At 32.6% G+C, this 21,493-nt stretch overlaps 3 protein-coding genes and 1 long non-coding RNA gene across 12 annotated transcripts in view; 3 read left to right on the top strand and 1 right to left on the bottom strand.

Moving 5' to 3' along the window:
• zip (myosin heavy chain 10) overlaps window positions 1-11,491 on the bottom strand; it is a 31,006-nt gene extending 19,515 nt beyond the window's left edge. For 2 of the 5 annotated variants that reach the window (XR_013038075.1, XM_076531218.1), the window contains exon 1: window positions 10,702-11,491. Coding sequence is in view for 4 of the 5 variants with exons in the window: in XM_076531218.1 (XP_076387333.1) it covers window positions 10,702-11,058 (357 nt within the window). In the remaining variant the exon portion in view is untranslated. The remainder of the gene's footprint in view (window positions 1-10,701) is intronic. The other 3 variants (XM_003700962.3, XM_012279935.2, XM_012279934.2) reach the window with 2 other exon arrangements.
• On the top strand, window positions 8,712-10,357 carry LOC143264358 (uncharacterized). Its single transcript, XR_013038076.1, has 2 exons — window positions 8,712-8,928; window positions 9,777-10,357. It is a non-coding gene; the product is annotated as an uncharacterized LOC143264358 (long non-coding RNA).
• Window positions 11,492-11,575: 84 nt separating the features above from the next.
• On the top strand, window positions 11,576-14,753 carry LOC100877387 (L-allo-threonine aldolase). 5 transcript variants are annotated; one of them, XM_076531220.1, is made up of 7 exons: window positions 11,576-12,591; window positions 12,810-12,935; window positions 13,004-13,131; window positions 13,210-13,327; window positions 13,434-13,517; window positions 13,602-14,006; window positions 14,198-14,753. In XM_076531220.1, the coding sequence occupies exons 3-7, from the start codon at window positions 13,087-13,089 to the stop codon at window positions 14,653-14,655; spliced, it is 1,110 nt and encodes a 369-aa protein (XP_076387335.1). In that variant the 5' UTR covers window positions 11,576-12,591; window positions 12,810-12,935; window positions 13,004-13,086; the 3' UTR covers window positions 14,656-14,753. The 5 variants fall into 5 exon arrangements, with proteins under 5 accessions (XP_076387335.1, XP_076387334.1, XP_012135323.2 ...); XM_076531219.1 differs by lacking the exons at window positions 12,810-12,935; window positions 13,004-13,131 and having other exon boundaries at window positions 11,576-12,287; window positions 12,366-12,591; XM_012279933.2 differs by lacking the exon at window positions 12,810-12,935.
• Window positions 14,754-18,069: 3,316 nt separating this feature from the next.
• On the top strand, window positions 18,070-21,213 carry Dbp73D (putative ATP-dependent RNA helicase Dbp73D). The gene is made up of 6 exons (XM_003700972.3): window positions 18,070-18,511; window positions 18,627-19,405; window positions 19,625-19,837; window positions 19,908-20,118; window positions 20,203-20,637; window positions 20,795-21,213. The coding sequence occupies exons 1-6, from the start codon at window positions 18,489-18,491 to the stop codon at window positions 21,159-21,161; spliced, it is 2,028 nt and encodes a 675-aa protein (XP_003701020.2). The 5' UTR covers window positions 18,070-18,488; the 3' UTR covers window positions 21,162-21,213.
• Window positions 21,214-21,493: the final 280 nt, after the last annotated feature.

The following is a 21,493-nucleotide window of genomic DNA, read 5'->3' as shown; positions in this document are numbered from 1 at the left end:
CTAATTAACAGATGTTTGAGGGTTTGCTGAAAATACGATACAATTGTGTTACACATGAAGCTCGATAATACTTATTCATCGAAAAAAAAAAGAATCATGACTGAAAACTGTCTGATCTATCACTTGTACATTCAATGTCAGTCCGATATAGTCGATTGTATATCAACATATGTTTATTATAGTCGATCATGTTTCCATATATGTTTAATATAGTCGAACATGTACTAATATATGTTTATCACAGTCTATCATGTACAAGTACATATTTTTTATAATCGATCATGTATCAATATGTATTTTTTGTAGTTGACTATGGATCAATTTATGTTTTTGTAGTCGATCATATATGAGTACGTGTTCGTTACGGTCGATCACGTGTCAATACATATTTACTGTAACCGATCATGTATCAATGTACATATTTGTAATCGATCATGTATCAATATATGTACATATGTGTAATCAATCATGTATTAATATATGTAATATTTGTAATCGATCACGTATCAATATATGTAATATTTGTAGTCAATCATGTATCAATGCATATTTATTATAATCGATCGCATATCAATATGTAATATTTGTACACCATGATGTATAAGTATATATCAGTATACATGTATGTTTATTGTAACCGATGATGTATTAATATATGTATGTCTATTATAATCGATCATGTATTAATATATGTATGTATATCAATTACAATCGATTATATATCACTATATGTTTATTATGTATTAATATCTGTTTTCTATAATCAATCATACAATCAATATATGTACATATATTATAACTCATATTAACTATACACAACACATGTTTGAAAAAAATATGTAGAGTTAAATTTAACTCAAAGACACGAGACACTAGAAGTCGTAGAGTAACATGTACGTCTACATGCTTCCAGCGATTTGTTACATACGCGTTGCACTTTAACCATCAATAACCCTATAAATTGATAAACGACCACGCTGAATAAGCAGATGAACGAGAACAACGAAATCGAACGACGAGTTTGTTTTTGTTTGTCCGAGTGATTCAGCGTGGAATACATATTTTCTGCTATTTTATCGATCATCGTCTACTCACAAGTTTTTGCTAGAGTTTCAATGATAACGATGAGATCAGCTGACCTTTCAATAGCTCACGGGCAACGATTTGCCCGGTGTGTGTAATAATGATGGTGGGCAAAGAGGATGATATATTGAATTTATAGATTTTGAACTTTTCGAACTTTTAGCAATTTTTAAGTTTTAAATGTTCTAGTTTGAAATTGTTCAAGTATCAGGTTTTCAAGTTTCACGTTTTCAAATTTTCAAGGTTTCAAGTTTCAATTTTTTAATTTTTCAAGTTTTTAAATTTTTAAGTTGCAAGTTTTCAAGTTTCAAGTTTTCAAGTTTTCAAATTTTCAAATTTTCAAGTTGTAAGTTTTCAAGTTTCAATTTTTTAATTTTTCAAGTTTTCAAATTTTCAAGTTGCAAGGGGTTTCAAGTTTCAATTTTTCAAGTTTTCAAGTTTCAAGTATTCAAATATTCAAGTTTGAAATTTTGAAAGTCCCCAGTTGCAAGTTTTCAAATTTTCAAGTTTCAATTTTTCAAGTTTCAAGTTTCAAGTTTTAATTTTTCAAAGTTCAAGTACTCAAGTGTTCACGTTTCCCAGTTTCAAATTTTCCAGTTTTTAAATGTTCAAGTTCTCAAATTTCAAATGTGTAAATTTGCAAGTTCTCGAGTTTTTTATAATTTCTTCCTATAAGTTTATTACTTTGATTTAAAAAAAAAACACGTGAAATCTATAAATTCTGAAACTGACAGCCCACAAATGTCCGCCCATGAACCACGACCTCGCGGGGGAGTTGCCCATCGATATCCTACGAGATCAATCGTAGCCATACGGTCTAACTTCCGTCGAAAGCTTTCTTTTTCGCTTCGATGAATAATTTACGAGTTAAACGGAACGAAAAGCCATAGGTATGCGTCACCGTTTCGAAAAGATGAGCAAGCGGATCGGTTTACGCGACTCCATGCCGGCGCGTAACCACGAAAAAATGTCGTGTAGGAAACGTTCGTGGAGAATTTATGAAATTTCTCTTTTTCTTTGCTGTACTCTGTGTCTCGACACGGTCGCTATCAATATCACACGCTTGATGCATTTGATTTTATGAAATTCGTCAATATTTGTTTTCAGATTCCTTAAAAAAGACGGTGAGCAAACTTTGATTATCAGTGATGTTTGTTTGAATTATTTATATGCAACTCGTGATTATTTATATGCAATCTCTGATTATTTATGTGATAGTTTGACTATTTTTATTCGACGGTTTGAATAGTTATATATAATGATTTGATTATTTATATGCAGTTTGATTGTATATATTGGAGAAATTGAATATTTATAAATAATAATTTGATTAATTATATGCAACAGTTTGATTGTTTATATGAAACTAGATTATTTTGTACATAACAATTTAATTTAATTTAATTATTTATATACAACGATTTTGTTAAATATACACAAGAATTTAATTATATATATATAACTTAAAATACAATAATAATATATTATACATTACTTTAACATACAATAATAATATATTATACATTACTTTAACATACAATAATAATATATTGCATATTACTTTAACATAAAACAATAATTTATTTTATATTAATAACACACCACACAACAATAATTTACTGCATATTATTTTATAAAAAAAAAAAACAATAATAATGGACGAATTCTCGAGCTACTCAATAGGCGGTTAGATAAATAAACACTCGTTTACTGACCGCCCGCCTCCAACTCCTATTCAAAACATTTACAACAATTTTCCACGTTCGTGACAAACGCAATTTCACGTCTGGAAGCAGAATTCTGCGTTGACGAAAACGTTGCAATAATTCATTGTTCGATAAACGGTACCGGTAGTTGTTTGATAAGAGGTTAAATAACTTTGCTCCGTTTCAGTATCACTGATAAGCGGATGGCATTCTGGCATATTCACCGAAACACGTAATTAAATAACCACTTAATAATTCCTGTAATCTGATCGTTGCGCTCAAATTTATCTGACAGAGATTAAAGTAGCCCATTGTCGCATACTTTTATATAACTCCTTGCAACATTGTTGAAAAATTGTGTCATATATATTTTTGTATTATGTGATGCACGAGATTGTGGAGAAATATGTTGAAAATATTAACTGTATTATATTTATTAATATTTTTGTTATATTGCATTTATTAATATTTTCATTATATTGCATTCATTAATATATTTATTATATTTTGCATTTATTAACATGTTCATTATATTGCATTCATTAATATGTGCATTATATTTTGCATTTATTAACATGTTCATTATATTGTATTTATTAATATGTTCATTATATTGCATTTATTAATATTTTAATTATATTGCATTTATTAATATATTCATTATATTTTGCATTTATTGATATATTCATTATATTTTGCATTTATTAACATGTTCATTATATTGCATTTATTAATATGTTCATTATATTTTGCATTCATTAACATTCTCATTATATTGTATTTATTAATATGTTCATTATATTGCATTTATTAATATATTCATTATATTTTGCATTTATTGATATATTCATTATATTTTGCATTTATTAACATGTTCATTATATTGCATTTATTAATATATTCATTATATTTTGCATTTATTAACATGTTCATTATATATTGCATTTATTAATATTTTAATTATACTATATTTATTAAAATTTCAATTATATTTTTAACTGTTGCAAACTTGTACAATTATGTTTCCAGTTATGTTAATAATTACTTTGTCCAAAAATCTTGATCAAAAAAATTACTTTATAAAAAAAGCTACAACTAAAATAAAATGCAATTATCTTAGGTTATACCAACTACATGTTTCTGAGTTCGCCCAAAATTGTAAACCAGCTATATTTTTTATCACGAGTACAGAACTTTCTCTTGATCAAAAACATCGCAAAGTATTGTAGTTTTCAGGAGAGTGCACCGTGCCAATATTACAGAGTAATATCGGAAGAGCACAAGGAAAAATGGCGTATTTTCGTTCGTGTATATTCGTCCTATTTTCCGATGAAAACCCACCTAACCAAAATCGGACAAAGTCTCGATGCAAAGTAGTGATCCACGGCTATTTTGTTCCCTTTTTTTAAAACAGAACTCTCTCTTCGAAGGTCCCCAAAACCGGTCTCCGAGAGCGTCGTGTCGTCGACCTGCCCAACATTCCTGGTTACAGCTCGCTAACAACCACCGGCTCTAACTCCTTCTTCGAGAAAACTGCATCTCTTTCTTGACATTGTTATGCAAGAAAAAGAGGACTAACGATGTTTGTGACGCTTATCCATGCTTCGGTCATTCGCGAACGAGGCGATAGCGAACGGTCGAATTCCATGGCTCGTCGCTCGAAAACTGAATTATTCGACTACGGTTGATAACGACTGCGCTCTACGATAACTAAGTTTCGTGCGTTTTAAATTTTACCGGGATACATGCTAACTGACACTGAAAAGTATAATTAACGAGACGGAAGTTCTGACGAATTCGATAACGATCATCGATTCTTGTAATTGATGATTAATATCGAAACTGATGGCATGAATGATTTTCAGGTTTCCGATAATTCAAATGTGTCTCTAGTTAATGAGTTTCCTGTGAAAAATGGTATTATCTAACCTAACAGTAAATGGAATTATCTAACCTAACGACCAAACTAGCTTCGCCAAAACATGAAACATTTTAATTCTGTGTAATTCTGTCAGGTTTTAATCTGACTTTAATTTATCTTAAATAAAACATAACCTAAATCTAACTTTCAACAACCTAACCACAACCTGATATAGGCAAACTATAACTTAAACTGATGTAACCTTAATTTATGTAAACTAATTAACCTCAGTCTAATCTAGCTTAACTATAACTGAAATAACCTTAATATAGTATAACGTTAATTCAATCTAACTTTAGTCTAATAGAACATTAATTCACTGTAACCTTAATCCAACCTAACCTTAATCTAATCTAACATTAATTCAATGCAACCATAATCTAATCTAACCTTAAACTAATAAAATCATAAACTAATCCAACCTTAATCCATTTCCTCTTGATCTAATCTAACCTTAAGCTAATCTAACATTAATCTAATCTAACGTAATCACAACCTAACCTGTTTAAACCATTTCAACTGATATAAAATAATCTAAAATTGATCCACAATTAATCAAAATTAATTAACTTAAAACGATTAAAAAATTAATTAAAATCAATCTTAATCTAAAATTAATCTAACCTAATCTAAAATTAATCTACGTAACTCAATCTAACCTAACCCAATAGATTTGCAGGATAAACCGCACCTAACTCCATGCACAATTTTATCATTCAATAAATATCCTCTTTCAAAATTAGATTATATGTGTGCTCAAAGATTAAACAACTATAAATACCCGCGAACGATAAAATTACGTGCAAGGTTAGGTTAGGTTACATTTGAGATTTAAACAGCAATAAACTGATTCGAACGGTTACTCATTACGCTCATTATACATCGTTCACCCTCATTAACTTTAACTACGTTTTAACGATATTGTTAGCAGATCATTAAATATCGATAATGTATCGATAATCGATATCTGTAATTTGTGTTCGCGTAAGAAATCAGTTTACATTCTACTAAATTTCAAAGCTGCATGTTATACATACATTCAAATATTAAATCACTAAATACCAATCTACATATATTAATAATATATTAAGAATAATATTGCAAACAATAGCCGAATATAATTATAAAAAATAATCATCGTTGATAACAATTTTCGATAGCGAAAATAAAAGTCAGATCATCAACAATGATAATTATAAAAAAGAATTTTAATAACAATTATAACCAGAGAAAATAATTATGATTATTTCATATTTTAAATAAATGACATGAAATTTCTGTCATTCATAAAATTTTCAGCCATTAATAATGACTGACAGAGGCAAAATTAAAATCAGGCCATCGGCAATGGAAATTATAAAAAGAAACGTTAACAGTAATGTTAACCAAAGAAAGAAAAATTGTTATCATTCCATATTATAAATAAATAAAATTACATTGCCATCGTTCTATCAAATTTAATTAGAAAAAATTTTCATCATTAATAATAGCTGCCATTAGCCAAAATAAAAATCAGACCACCGATAATGAAAATTATGATAAGTATTTAGGAATAAAGATAACAAGAAAAAAATTCTGGTTACTCGATATTGTAAATAAGTGAAATAAAATTACAACGATCAGTAGCCGAACGAAATCCTAAGCGAAAGAGAGTGGAGATTCGATCGATCGAAATAAGAGCAAACCGTTATGGAAGACAATTTTCGAGTAACTTTGACGTTTCGGTCTATCGAATTTAGGAGAGGAGAGCAGAGAAGAGAGGAGAAAGAGAAAGAGAACGATCAAGGAGGAGTCCTTATAAGGACGAGTGTCCTTAACCCGCTTCCTCGCGGTACCGTAAACGTTGTCTCCGCGTAATACACCGGTGACGAGCAAACGAGCAAAAGAGCAAAAGAAGAAAAGAGAAAGAGCCAGTTTCACTGGAGACTCGGTGCCTTTTATAGTCAACGCGCGGTTTCGGTCTTCTTAGGAAAGAAACCGAACTCTGACGAAACCGCACAGATTCCGGGATACGGATTCACTCGATATGACGCGACGCCGACGCCGCAACGACGCCACACCGACGCTCCTCCGTCAACGCACCCTTATCTTTCCGTCTTTTAAATCTTTACATTCGTATTCACCGTTCGGAATAAATATCTCCTAAACCTACCAGCCTTTAATCTACTTAATTTCACTTAATTTCAAATTAACAATGAAATGTAAACTAAATAAACAACATGTAGATTCTTCACTTTGATGAAAATCAACCTTAAATTAACTTGCGGTAAGAAATTCTTAAACCAGTCTGGCTTTGGAAGTTTCAACTTAATTCCATATATGGAATGTTTCTTTCTGTACGAATACTATAACGCTTTGGTATTGGGATGAATTTTTATGACGTGTCTGTTGGAACTCTAGATTGTATAACAGTATGCACATATGCGTTTCCAGCACCCACGATTGGTTGTACAGTGTCAGCGTGTTGACGTTAGACATACGGGTTTGATAGGCAAATTCTAGCTAACTAATTCTAAGGCTTAAAAAATTCCCCATTTTTTGTATCGCCCAATTTTTAAATCTATAAATTCTCAATTTTCCAAATCTTACAATTTTTAGATCTGCAAATTATCAAATTTATGAACATTTTTTTTCTGTAAACATATTAATGCCAATTTTTAACATTTTATGTAAGAAAAATTGACTACTTTAAAAGGACAATGTAATACTATATATAGATACAGAAATCTAGGGATATACAGACATGGATATCTAGGGATGAATAAGCACATACATGTAGTGATATGGTGAATAAGAATATAGATATCTGGGGATATAGTCAATAAGAATACAGATATCTAGGGATATAGTCAATAAGAATACTGATATCTAGGGATATAGTCAATAAAAATACAGATATCTAGAAAAAACTGAATAAGGGTATTTAGGTATATAGTAATACAAAAAACTAGGAATTTAAAGATTTAAAAATATAGAGATCTAGGGACATAAGAATTTAGAAATATCCTGATACAAAAATCTAAAGATATACTAATATACAGATCTAGAAATATAAATAGCTGTAGCTGTAGAAATTTAAAAAACTGAGTATGAAAATATCAGGATCTCGAGATTTAAGAATATAAAATAATCGTGGTACTTGTTACAATGCAAAAAAAAATAATCCTGTAACAAGTAGTTAAAACATGTACAAAAATATAATGTATTTTACACTGTTCATATAAGTACACTCCAGTCGAAGATATCATGTGTAACGTCAACGTCGGTAAAAGCGTCGACATGACCGATTTGTTAAGGAATTTACCGATCGAATCTCGATTCGAAAGGTTTCGATGATTTTTCGGTACATCGGATCGGAAGATACGACGCACGCTTACGTATCACGTATCGAAAGAAGAAAAATCAGCGCGTACGAGGCACACGCATGACGTCATTCTCTGCTGTCCTAGAATGCTTGCCATACGTAAGCAGATATTTCTATATCGTAAGGTCCAATAAAAACCGCGATTCTTTTAATTAATATCGAACGTCGAAAGACCGCGAGATCCTCGGACACGACCTCGCTCGATGGTTTATCAAATTATTTCGAAAACGACCGACTCCTGCCGCTCGCGAGGCGACGCCTCTTGAACGTCTCCCAGCTTCTGCCAAATTAAAATTCCTCTTTCGAATTCCCTCAAAAAACTTCATCTTCGTATTTCTTCCTATCTCTAAAATTTTCTTCTTATTTTTTAAACAATTTTACTATTTTAAACGTTATTACGTTAAAATTTGGGTGATTCAAATTAATTATCGAGATCACATGCGTTTACAACATAACCTTCGAAGAGAACTCTAAAAATTACGGTGAGTCAATGTTACGTGGAAAAGCCACAATCGTTATCAGTCCTCATGATAAGTGCTCAAGAAACGAACCGCAGTACAACTATCGATTGATTCTACCTTTTAAGAATTTATTTCGATATTTGGATCTGTCGAAACAGATAATCCCGTGAGTTTTTCTTGGATTTTCGTGAAACGTCATCAACGTCGTTCCCGCGTGCGACCCCTGACTACAGACAGTTACACCAAAATGGCTGACTAGTTTATATCTTTTATTTCAAAATTTCGTGTCGGGAATGACACACTCGTTATCAGCAGATTCCTCAGTACGGTTCAACGAACAAAAACAAAGCGCGAAAATACTGTGGAATTTGTTTAATTCTAACCGACATCAAGGTATTTAGTTTGTTATATCGATTATAATAATACGATGCGTCGAAAGTAATCGTAGCGGTTATAGATCACTCGACCGATCGAACGAAACTTTTTCTTGTAATTGTCTCTAAACGCATATTACGTTCAAATGTCATAATTATATCCTCTGTGTAATTTGTAATTTAATTTCACGTTTAAGCATGTTCTTTAATTCAAAGTGATAGTTGAAATCGCGTGTAAGATAATAATTTTATTCGTTAATAATTTATGAATAAAAATCAAATTTCTTTCGGCAGAGATAATTTTTTATCTATTTCATACTATTTTTAGTTATCATCATGTAACGGTTTATTTTTACTTCTTTGAGAATAAAGAGTGATGCCATGTTTTCGAGAAAAAAAGAAGATACTTTGTAGGTTATTATCATTGATGACAGAGTTCGAAAGATACGACGATAAGCAGACGCGATTTAACGAATGAAACAGTAACGCCAGAAATAGATAATTCTAAGTCGAAGTATATGAGAAAAAAAAAACTTGATCGCAACAACGGGAGATAATCAAATTCAGCGAGAGCCTTGAGTTAGGTCAGTGCTTTGTTTACGGACGCGTTTGATTGGTTTTCGATCTTTCGCTTTCTAACACTATCAAACAATCGAAAAAATAAAAAACGTATTGATCGATCCTTCTACGGTTACCGGGATTATTAAAATCATGTAATGCTTGAGAAATGTAATTATGATAAATTTTTTTAAGAGTTTACCCTTCAAATTTATTAACTCTTGCAGAAAGCAGTATTTAAAATTATCATTCATATCATGTTTCTAATGAAATAATGTACATTATCTGTCTAAATTATTTTCCTTTCAGACGTAAATGAATGAAGCTACTACGTCCATAAAGAGTACACGAACTGGGATGCAAATAAGGTCATTTAATTTGCGTATAATGAAATACAACAAAAATTGGTACCCACCTACCTTATAAGTTTCTGCCGTTACATTATACTATTATATGGCATAACAGATATACTTATTTATATAAATTTTTTACACACGATAATTATAACATAAACAGAACTTTTACTATAAGGAATTTTAAGATTTCATTGAATTAGTATAGCTGTGCTCAAAGGTTTTTCTTTCAATTTGTTTGAAATATCAATGTCCTTATCTAAAAATATCTATCAGGATCTTTATAAAAATAAGATAACTGTAATCAGTTTGTTCTATGTCAGTTATATAATTAACTTTACTTTTATTAATGGTAATTTAATTAACTGTATTTTGTAAGCTTGAACTGGTTCTATCATAAAAACTCTAGATAATAAAACTTAGCTATTTACCAACAGATCAACTTCATGAATAATTTCAACCTTGATCTTATGCTATTATCTTTGTACAGACAAAATAAGCACTAACTAAATAAAAGAAATGAAACAAGAAAAAGAATCATTTTAATCTTTCAACCACTCCTGAAATATTTTCTTCTTGTGAATGAGACAAAGCTTTAGATAACAAAACTTAGCCATTTAACAAGAGATAAGCCTTACAAATAATTTTTAACCTGTTCCATATAGCTATTGTCTTAATAAAAACATAGCAAGAACTAACAAATAAAGATAAAGAAAGAATAATCTTTTCAATAATTCCATTGAAAATTTCACTCGTTTCTGAATTATTTTGTACTTATTAAGACAAAAGCGGTAAGATAATAAATCTGTCAATGGGGAAACACCCTTAAGTTTTGCTTAACGATGTTAACCAAGAAATATAATGAAATCTGTCAAACTCACGTAAATCAGCCCAGAGTAGTATCTGTCTTTGAGGTTATGCAGTACGGAGGCTTCGTTCAGGCACGTTAATTCAGCCATATCTTCGACTTTATCGAATTTCGGTGGATTCATTTTTTGAATATCATCTTTTGCAACGAGAACCCGTTTTCCAGTTTCGGCGATCTCCACCTCAACCTCGTCGCCCCGTTCACCCTTTATCCCAGCTGCGACGAAACCCTGGGTTTCGTGCGGAACCCAAACGAGCTTCTTTTGTGTCCATTCCGCCTGTGTCGCGGGATCGTTGAAATTATTCCTGTCAACGGAAAGAAACCGCAATTCGGGATCCGAATGATCCACCCTCGAGTCAACGTCCGCCATTTTTGTTTTCGAGATCACGAGCAGCTCTTCGAGCCGGCTTCAGGGACGAGCGATTCCAAGGACGATCCTCGATAGACTGAACTCTTCGTGGCAAGGACGCACATGTAACTATCGAACACTCCTTTTCCCGTTGTTCCCGACCGTTTATCGTACGCTGTTGGTTCCAGTAACTTCAGCTCGATGAGATTTCGACGATTCGCCGTCCGTTCTCCTTCGAGGCACCGTGTTCTTCTACCACCTTCAACGCTCTTCGAGATTGTTTTCTTTCTCGTTCTTCACGGCCATCTTCTTTCCTCCTTATGTTACGAACGATGGGTGGGGGAGCGAATGTGATTTGAAGGTATGCTGTATAGTAGCGCTCGTATCGCACGAATGACGTGTTTCCAATGAAATTTCATTGGCTGGGAGCCCGCGTGCGTTGACCAATCAACCGATAGCAAATCTTTGTCTGTATGAAAACGTGAACTGCTGTTTTATCATTTATCAACTATGCCCGCGTAGCTTATCTGTCGTAAGTTTAAATAACTACAAATGTAGCGTCCGAATATAACAATAATCAACTGTTAGTAGCAAATTGTATAATTTATACATAGATATGCAGATATATTCGCAGTGGAATGTCGTAGAGCTTGGCAAATGACTCCATAATTTTTACTTTTAGTTTCGTTGACGTTTTGAATGATTATATTGTTCTCGAATCAAAATTCACGATTTTGGTTCGTTTGATTAAACCGTCATTTTATGCAAACTATATGTAAGATTTTGAAAATAAAATGCAACGTCAGAAAAAAAGTATCTTTAGACAAGTTATTACGACAAATGACAAATATTTTTACAGATTTGGTCGTTACATGTCTATATATGTATGCAATAAATGTTTTCGTTGAAAACAACTGTCCGTTATTTCAACTGCTATTCATAGGTTATATACAACTTTCACGCACATGCGCGATCGAAATCATGGAATAAATAATAAATGCTATAAAATACGTTGTACATTTTTATTGTTTCTATTAGAACTTTGACTAAAACCTGAATTTTCCAATAATTACTCTAGTTGACATTACTTTTGATAATATAATTAATTCTACAAATTGAACTGCTGAATTTCACTATTACTTTTCTTTTGCCACAAACAAATATCGAGTAAAAGTCGTATCGCAACGTATGACCTTACCATTGCCGTAACTAAGTGGGGATCAGGGTGGGACTGCTACCCTCCTTTAAACGTGGGTTGGGCTTCCCCAACTTCCAATTTTCCAAATTCCCGAATTTCTAAATATTCATAAATCTGTTTGTCACGGCAGGCATGGATCATTGACACCAATAATACAGTTAAGAGACCTGATTCATTCTGTACAAAAATAATAGTTACGCCAATGAACTAGTTCCCCTCCGGTTGTCGAACTGGCCACGTGGGCACAGTCACCCTTTAGGAAGGGCCGTACCCTTTAGGCACTTTTAGCATGGATGACTAGCATGGATGTGCCGTTGACGAAATCAAACTTAACCCCTAATGAGGATGACCACTTCGTATGTTGATATTTAATAAAAAAAGAGAGAGACACCTGTATATAGAATGATTCAAAACTATATCATGTACTCAAAATTCATAAAATTGACTATAGTTAGTTAGATTGTATATGTATAAGGGAGGATTATCTCTCCTAACACACGCTATCTTTAGGAAAATTACCAAACGAGTAATGATAGATTATTCAAAAATGATAATTATCACTTTTGCCGTGTAGAATTTCAATAAATCTTGTATGTAACATTACTGGAACTTGGTTCTTCGTTGGATGTCATAGTTAATAGATGTATAGAGATATATCACACAATTGAATTGTACTACAATCAAGACACTGATAAGTGCTGTGAGTTTTATTGTTATAGTTTTTATTTTATGTTTATCTTATTTATACTTGTTTCTGATTTTATACAGGAAATTGTAACGGATCAGAGTAGTTTAGTAATCAACAAGTAAGAGTGATAGATAATTTAATAAGCAAAATAATTTTGTAAAATATGTATTACGAGGAAAATTCAAAGTCAAATTGCAATGACCATGATGTAAGAATAAACATATATAATTGTTTAACAGTCAGAATTTTATCTGTCCAAAGGCATAATTAAACAATCTCTTTCTAGGCAATGGTTGTTGATTTTCGAAGTGATACTTTAACAAAACCAACAAAGAAAATGAGAGAAGCAATGTTTAATGCTGAAGTAGGAGATGACGTTTTTGATGAAGATCCAACAGTAAAAAGTATTAACATTTGTCTTTCAAAAATTCTAAACTTGCTGCATGAATTATGGGATAATAATTTAAATACATATTTCATATATTTTTATTCTTAAATTGTAAATTTTAGTATTACAAGAGAAAGCTGCTAAAATGGTTGGGATGGAAGCTGCATTATTTGTATCATCTGGTACTATGGGAAATTTAATTGCTAGTAAGTACAGAATTATAATAAGTATGTTAATTAGTTTTAGAAAATGAATATGAATGATATGTGAAATTTTATATGAAATCATAGTAATGAATCACTGTAATGTGCGGGGCTGTGAGGCATTCTGTGGTGAATCTGCTCATTGTTTATTACATGAGCAGTGTGGTGCATCCCAACTCGCAGGAGTAGGTCTACGGCCATTACGAAATAACGATGATGGCACGTTCAATATTCATGAACTTGAGTCAAAACTTCATAAAGATAGAGATCATGAACCTCTTTCCAAACTGGTTCTTGTGGAGAATACATTAAATGGAAAAATTATTCCACAAAATTGGATCAAGCAGCTAGTATCATTTTGCAAAGAACACAGTTTAAAATTACATATGGATGGAGCTAGATTATGGAACGCATCCATTGGATCTAACAGACCAGCCAAAGAGATTGTTTCTGGTTTTGATTCTGTTAGCTTTTGTCTCAGCAAAGCTTTAGGTATTTCCTTTTCACTTTCTTTTTTATGTATCATATTTTTCCCACAGTTACATTTATTTATCGGTCTTAATACCAAAGTTCTGACACTATGTATTCATTTTTTGAGGTCCCTATTCATGGTAGAATATTTTTCATGTAACCACTTCATATTAGCATAAATCTGGTTTTTTAAAACAAATATTTTAATTTAGGTGCTCCTGCTGGTTCCCTTCTTTGTGGAAGTAAAGAATTCATCATCAATGCGAGAAGAGTGAGAAAAGTACTTGGTGGTGGTATGAGACAAGTTGGTATTCTAGCTGCAGCTGGACTTATAGCTTTAGAAAATATTCCAGCTTTAAAAGAAGATCATAGAAGAGCCTCTATTCTTGCTTCTTCAATAAATGAAATGCAATCAAAAGTATTCTCTGTCGATTTAAATACTGTACAAACAAACATGGTTTTTGTAAAAGTTGATTCCAATATTGTTCCCGCAACGACATTTGCTAAACGTTTGCGAGAACACGATGATGACAAGATTGTCGTGAAGTGTCTAGCTGTAAACAATTGGATAGCTAGATTTGTATTTTCTTTTGAAATTACAGACGATGAATTAACATTAGCTATTAAGAAAATTAAACGCGTTATTTCACAATTAGATCCTAACCTATAATTGTTATTGTTACGTGTATCCGTAGTAATATGTTACTATTGACTACAGAATAACTGTAATCATTGGTATTAGTAAAAATGATCTGTTATTTAAATTGACGCTATTTCTTTTTTTTATCCTCACTTCATGAACAAATACAGGAAAGTAACAAACTTCTTTTACGTTTCAAATTGCTAAATTTTGAAATTATATGGAAAGCAATGCACACAATAAAACATCACTGACTGTATGCATCTGGCGTCACTAAACTGTCAATGTACATTCAAGTGCACATTTGCTTTTTTTAAGAAAAATGGCAGCAAAATATATCAGGTTCCTATTATCCGTAATAATATTAGCACATTGACACGAATTTTGTCAAATTTACACAAGAATTTGATAGATTATCAATTTTCATACATGCATGTTAACTTTTAACAGTAAACTATTTTACTGAGCACTTTACGTTTCGGGAAGGTAATTTTAAGCACAGCATCAAAAGCTAACGTTTTTCATAAACGAATTTCACATTTATAATGGCGGTAACACGATGATTTAATATGTAAAAAAAATATAAGAGACTATACTTTATGTTAAATTAATTAATTTAGAAAGATGAACGCATTTTGAAAGCTATATTCGTAGAGTGTAGTTTATAATTTATATTTTTGTGCGCTTCGTCTGAAAACTGTGGCGACACTTGGGCGACCACCACGCAACAGACGGGACGAAAGAAAACTATAGACCGTATCTCAGCGCTCGATGTCGATAACGATCATCGATTATACGATAAAACAATTGAAAGAGAATCATTGGCTGAAGTAGTCACTGATTAATTTTTTTTGTGGAGAATAAGTAGCTATCTAGCAATAGATACCTAGAAGTAATGGAATTAAATTTTGTAGGTAAATTTTATTTTAATTGTTCCTCCGACCCCTTATCATCTATAAAAGATTCTAACATTAATTCGTAAAGATTTTACAAATAATTTAACGCGTACTGTCTTTTATTAGGGTAATAAAAAAAATATTAAATGAATTTGATCATTAAATAGAACATGTGGCATCATCTAGCGGTAGAATGAAGGAACTAAGGAAACTAGTACCGCTGTATGTAGTTAACCTGTAGTCAGTAAATCGTCGCTGATAAGTTCCACATACACGGTTTTTATAGCTGAGAATACTATATTCGACATTGGAGATTTGTGCTTATAATTATCCAATGTACCTGTAGCCTTCGTCTTTTGTCACGAGCACCAGGAATCCTTTCTAGGTGGGCACTTGTCATGCGACGGGCTATCATTCGCTGATATTTTGTAATATAACGTTGCCCAAACAGCACCTCCCACTGCACATCATATTCTCCTGATACCAAAATTCCAAAATCCGGACCTTACATCCGAAATATGATCCTGCCACCTAACCGGCACGAAATTTTAAAAAGCCTCGTACGAAATATTAATAAGCTTTTGTTAAAAATAATTAAGATACGCCCTAAATGAGAAGTGGTGAAAGTAAAGAAAAGTTTGTCAATATTCATTTTGTATTTGTTGCTAAATAACAAACCCAGCAGAATAAAAATTTTTAAAAACAAAGTCGTTCGCTATTCATTCTGTAATGAATCATTGAGCGAGCGAGCCGAAGGCGAGCGAAGCTCTTATACTTGACTTCGCAACTTCTTTGTCCGCGTTTTTCTTTTGCACCACTCAACTAATTCTCGTCAAATTTTGCATGCACATATGTATGTACATCCAGATAAACATAGAAAAAAAAAAATTTTAATCGGATTTGCCACGAACGAATAATCACCGAAAAAACTGATCCTAAAAAGCGAGGGTCCGAACACTAATATAAGGAAAATAAAAAAATGAATATTTCGGCACTTTGACGACGTAATATGGTTCCTGAGGCATTTAGAAACAAATTTCTATTAGGGTTTGATGCGTTTTGATGCCTAATAAAGCCAGGAAATCAATTTTTGTAGAATTCGGTACAAAACGGTACAGGTGGCGCCATCTAGCGGTGAGCGGCGGAACTACAAAAAACTAAAATTTCGATTTTCTCGAAAAATAGCAAATTTTCAGTACTTCTGAGGGTCAGAAATTGTTCTGTGACCTCTCTAGGACCTATATAATGCCACAAGAATCTCCTAAAAGCGCTAGAAAAAAAAATTAAAAAAAAGGTCCAAACATGGACTAAAAAATTGGCGTCCATCTAGCGGTGAAAGTTGGAACTACAAAACATAAAAATGCGATTTTCTCGAAGATTAGCGAACTTTGAGTACTTCCGAGGCTTAGAAAGTGTTATGTGGTCGCATTAGAAGCAAAATAATGCAACAACAACTTCCTAAAAGCTTTAATAAGGAAACTAAAAAAAATGTCATTTTATGGAGAAAATTTGTGGCGCCATCTAGCGGCGAAACTGCGAACTAAACTGAAAAAACGTATGCCTGTACACGCGTCAAGGAAAAATATAAAATGTAATATTTCGGAACTTTGACGACGTAGTATGATACCTTAGACATTTTAAAGCAATTTCTGTTTAATTAGATATGCTCTTTTTTGCCTATTAGGTTCAGAAAATCAATTTTTATTTGAATCGTTTCTGCGTGTTCGGACATACGTTTTTTTAGTTTGGTTCGCAGTTTCGCCGCTAGATGGCGCCACAAATTTTCTCTATAAAATGACATTTTTTTTATTTTCTTTATTAATGCTTTTAGGAAACTTTTATTGCTTTATTTTGCTTCCAATGCGATCACATAACACTTTCTGAGCCTCACAAGTACTCAAAGTTCGCTGATATTCGAGAAAATCGCATTTTTATATTTTTGTAGTTCCAACTTACACCGCTAGATGGACGCCAATTTTTTAGTCCATGTTTTGACCTTTTTTTTAATTTTTTTTTCTAGCGCTTTTAGGAGACTCTTGTGGCATTATATAAGTTTTATAGAGGTCACAGAACAATTTCTGACCCTCAGAAGTACTGAAAATTTGCTAGTTTTCGAGAAAATCGAAATTTTAGTTTTTTTGTAGTTCCGCCGCTCGCCGCTAGATGGCGCCACCTGTACCGTTTTGGACCAAATTCGACAAAAATTGATTTTCTGGCTTTATTACGCATCAAAACGTATCAAACCCTAATAGAAATTTATTTCTAAATGCCTCAGGAACCATACTACGTCATCAAAGTGCCGAAATATTGCACTTTGCATGTGCAGTAGAATAGACGTAGGCGGCTCATGTACGTATCGCAATGCTGACACAAAATAATTAATTACTCATTACCTGCACATTATTTATGAACTTTTATGATCGAACCATGTAAATAATGCATTGCTGTCCATTCTTTAATCATAAAAGTTCATAAACTGTGCTCAGAAAGTGAGTAATTAACGATCTTGCATACTCATTGTCGTGTATATTCCTCCTACGCGCCGCCCGTGCATGCCATGAAGTAATAATTACCGAAAAACCATATCCGCGTAGACTTTAATACAAAATTGAATTTGCTCGCGCTTATGTACTTGACTTTTCAACTTTTTTGTCCACGCTTCTCTCCTGCACCACTCAACCAATTCAACCGGATGACACGTTTGATTATTTTTGCTTTAGCGTGAAATTTACTCGCTCGCTCAACATTGTTAGGTTAGGCGCGGAGTGCCTAATCAAACAGACCTAGTTAATTCAAGAATACTTATTAATTTATTTATTATTAAAATATAGGAAGATAATTCCGATATGAACGGTGCAGGTAACGTCATCGAGCGGCAGAATACGCGAACTAACAAATCTCAGCTAACCTAACTTATAAATGTTTATTATGTACACGTGAGTGTTGTACAAAAAATAATTCAATAAAATGAGTTTATTCGTAATAAACAGGTAAACTTAATGCGTAAATTATATGTACTTTTGAGTACTTAAAAACAGTATCATGATTTTATTTACAAAACAATTTTATTACACATACTTTCATAGTTATTTTATATTTTAATAGGTATGAGGGAGAGAAAGAGTCAGAGGCGAAAACCGAAAATAAACATTTATCAGAATTATTGAAAAGAATAGAAGAACGTAAAAGGGAAAGAAATCTTAAAAAGAAAAACGTTGTACAAGATGATAATGAGCAGGATGCAGAGAAAAGTGACTGTAAAAGAAAGAAAAAGAAAAAGGAGGTAGATAATGAATCTGTGGTAGGAAATGAATCTGTAGTAAAAAATGGATCTCCCGTAGAAAATGAATCTGTGGTAGAAAATGTTCGCATTAGTGAAGGTGGTAAAGAGAATAATGTTGAAACCGAGTCCTCGAGTCCACAAAAATCACATAAGAAGAAAAAGAAAAAGAAGAAAGAAAGGAATCTTGATGACACCAAAAATGACATAAATGGTGAAAGTATTGAAGCTGATGTTGAAAAATTAGCAATAACAAATATTGATAATCAAAATGATCAATCAGTAAATGTAAATAGTGAGAAGAAAACTGATTTTATGGTGCTCGGGGTTAAACATGATAAGAAGAAGCAAGAAGTTAAGAGAGTATTACCAGACTGGTTAGCTAATCCAAATATCATATCAAATGATTTAAACGATGGTCCAAGCTTGGAGAGCTTGAATTCTGTTTTAGATACTAAACTTATTCAAATTTTAAAGACAAATGGTATCAATAAATTATTTCCTGTTCAAGCTAGTATGATATCTTGGTTATTGAAGTGCAATGAAGATAAACAACAGGGATGGTGGTTAAGAGATACGTGCGTATCTGCTCCTACAGGCAGTGGTATGAGCTCATAGAATGATGCATGACAGAACTTTGGGCTTTCCTGCTTTGTCTTTTGTCCCTTCAAATAGATTGTAACAAAATGGGATAATTATAACTAATCTAAAAGGAAGGGACACAAAGTAAAGAAAGTCCACAGCTTTCTTAGACAGAACCAAACAATGCCTGTTAATATTCACAGTATTAAATTTGATTTATAATACTATGATTACTTTTTAGGTAAAACTTTGGCGTATGTTTTACCAATCGTGCACATATTACAATCTCGGTTAGTGCCAAAGATACGGTGCTTGGTTGTTGTGCCAGTTCAAGAGCTAGCTGCACAAGTTTATAAGGTGATGGTTGCATATACATCACACACAAACCTTACAGTTGCTTTGCTTTCTGGAGCATCTTCGTTTCAACAAGAACAAAGTACCATTTTAAGAACGAGTATGTGTATAATTTAGAAATTCTAATATCGCATACTAGATTTAATTTCCAACTTATTTGTTTATTTAAGATGCGAGAGGGGAAAGTGTTTCCGCAGTGGATATAGTTGTCGCAACGCCAGGCCGATTAATAGATCACATTTTGAAAACACCAGAATTTTCTTTAAGCGATTTACGATTTCTAGTTATTGACGAAGCAGACCGGGTTACAGACTGGATAGATTATCTTCCCGAACCTCATAATCATACTCCACGACTAACGCTCTCCAACATGCGTTCCAGGTTACATTTCCTTTATTGCTAAATTTTTATGTTAACTTATGAAAATGCATACTTTACATTTTTTATACATTCATTTTTAAATAGCAAACCACCCGTGCAAAAACTGCTGTTCAGTGCAACCTTATCGCAAGATCCAAAGAAACTGAGTCATCTACGACTATTTCAACCCGTGCTGTTTACGACCGTTTTAGTAACAGACAACGATAACGACGTCAATTTAGATACAGAAGCGGGTAATTACATAGGTCGTTATACAGGTCCTGAAGGATTGACAGAACGTGCAGTAGAATGTACAATGGAGTACAAACCTCTCGCTTTATATGATTTATTAACAAGGAATAACACAATTATTAAGACGCTAATATTCACGAATTCTGGAGAATCCGCTCATAGGTTAACCATTCTACTTGGGTCGTTGTTAGCCGTAAAGAATGTAACAGTTGGGACACTTTCGGCACAGCTCAAACCCAAAGAACGTGAAAACGTACTCGGAAAGTTTATTACCGGTGAAATCCAAATGTACGTAGTATCAAGTGTCAGGCTTTACATTTATTTTATTATCTTAGTTTATTTGGATGTCAAAATGATTTTCATCTAGATTATTCAAATTATTTTATTGTATCCACATTAGGTATTTTTTTGTCAAATGTTTAATGAAATTTAATTACATTTGCAGACTTATAAGCTCAGATGCGCTAGCCAGAGGCATGGACATTCCAGATGTAGGGTTGGTCATATCTTACGACCTTCCTAAGCACATTAAAGGATATATTCACAGAGCTGGAAGAACAGGTCGCGCCGGAAAAACTGGCATAGTGATTTCAATTTTGACACCGAAGCAAGTTGGACTATTTAAAAGTATGTTGAGTAACGTTCACAAAGCGGTACCACACATTGAAAAATTGGAGTTGGATTCTATCGCAAGTGCAGTAGACTATCCGAGTCATATCAAGAATTTAAAAGAAACTCTCGAAGAAGAGAAACAACGTGATTTGTCGCGAACGAAGGCTGTTAAACGAATTCGATCGGTAGCTCAGGAGTGAAGAACATTTTTTATATGTAATTAACAACTAGAATAAATTGATCAAGCATGAAGTATGTGTATACTGGAATAACTGAAAATTTGTTGCTATTATGTCATTCGATTTTATAATGTATATTATAGTAAATTAAGTTAATAAAATTAATAGTGATTGAATAAAAAAAAAAAGGAACAAGTGGCGCCATCTCTCCAGCGAACAGGGTGAACTACACACTTTTGAAACTGCAATTTAATTAGTTCTCATCTTCTACCGCTAGATGGCGGAACATAAGACAGAAACCCTTAGGGTAATTAGAATTTGCCTAAGTATGGTTAAAAATTGATCGCCAAATT

This window comes from Megachile rotundata, chromosome 4 (genome assembly GCF_050947335.1).
Source record: "Megachile rotundata isolate GNS110a chromosome 4, iyMegRotu1, whole genome shotgun sequence".
Lineage (NCBI taxonomy): Eukaryota > Metazoa > Arthropoda > Insecta > Hymenoptera > Megachilidae > Megachile > Megachile rotundata.
Note: the sequence above shows the minus strand (reverse complement) of the source record. Positions and strands in the feature narration are given on the sequence as shown.

Excerpts from the sequence above, each read along its gene's own strand:
- Dbp73D (XM_003700972.3), top strand. The coding sequence starts at position 18,489 with ATGAGTTTATTCGTAATAAACAG. Across the intron at positions 19,838-19,907 it reads AAGTACCATTTTAAGAACGA|ATGCGAGAGGGGAAAGTGTT; the intron begins GTATGTGTATAA and ends TGTTTATTTAAG. Across the intron at positions 20,638-20,794 it reads ATTACCGGTGAAATCCAAAT|ACTTATAAGCTCAGATGCGC; the intron begins GTACGTAGTATC and ends TTACATTTGCAG.
- LOC100877387 (XM_076531219.1), top strand. The coding sequence starts at position 12,529 with ATGACTAGCATGGATGTGCCGTTGACGAAATCAAACTTAACCCCTAAT. Across the intron at positions 12,592-13,209 it reads CTAATGAGGATGACCACTTC|GCAATGGTTGTTGATTTTCG; the intron begins GTATGTTGATAT and ends ATCTCTTTCTAG. Across the intron at positions 13,518-13,601 it reads TATGGGAAATTTAATTGCTA|TAATGAATCACTGTAATGTG; the intron begins GTAAGTACAGAA and ends ATGAAATCATAG.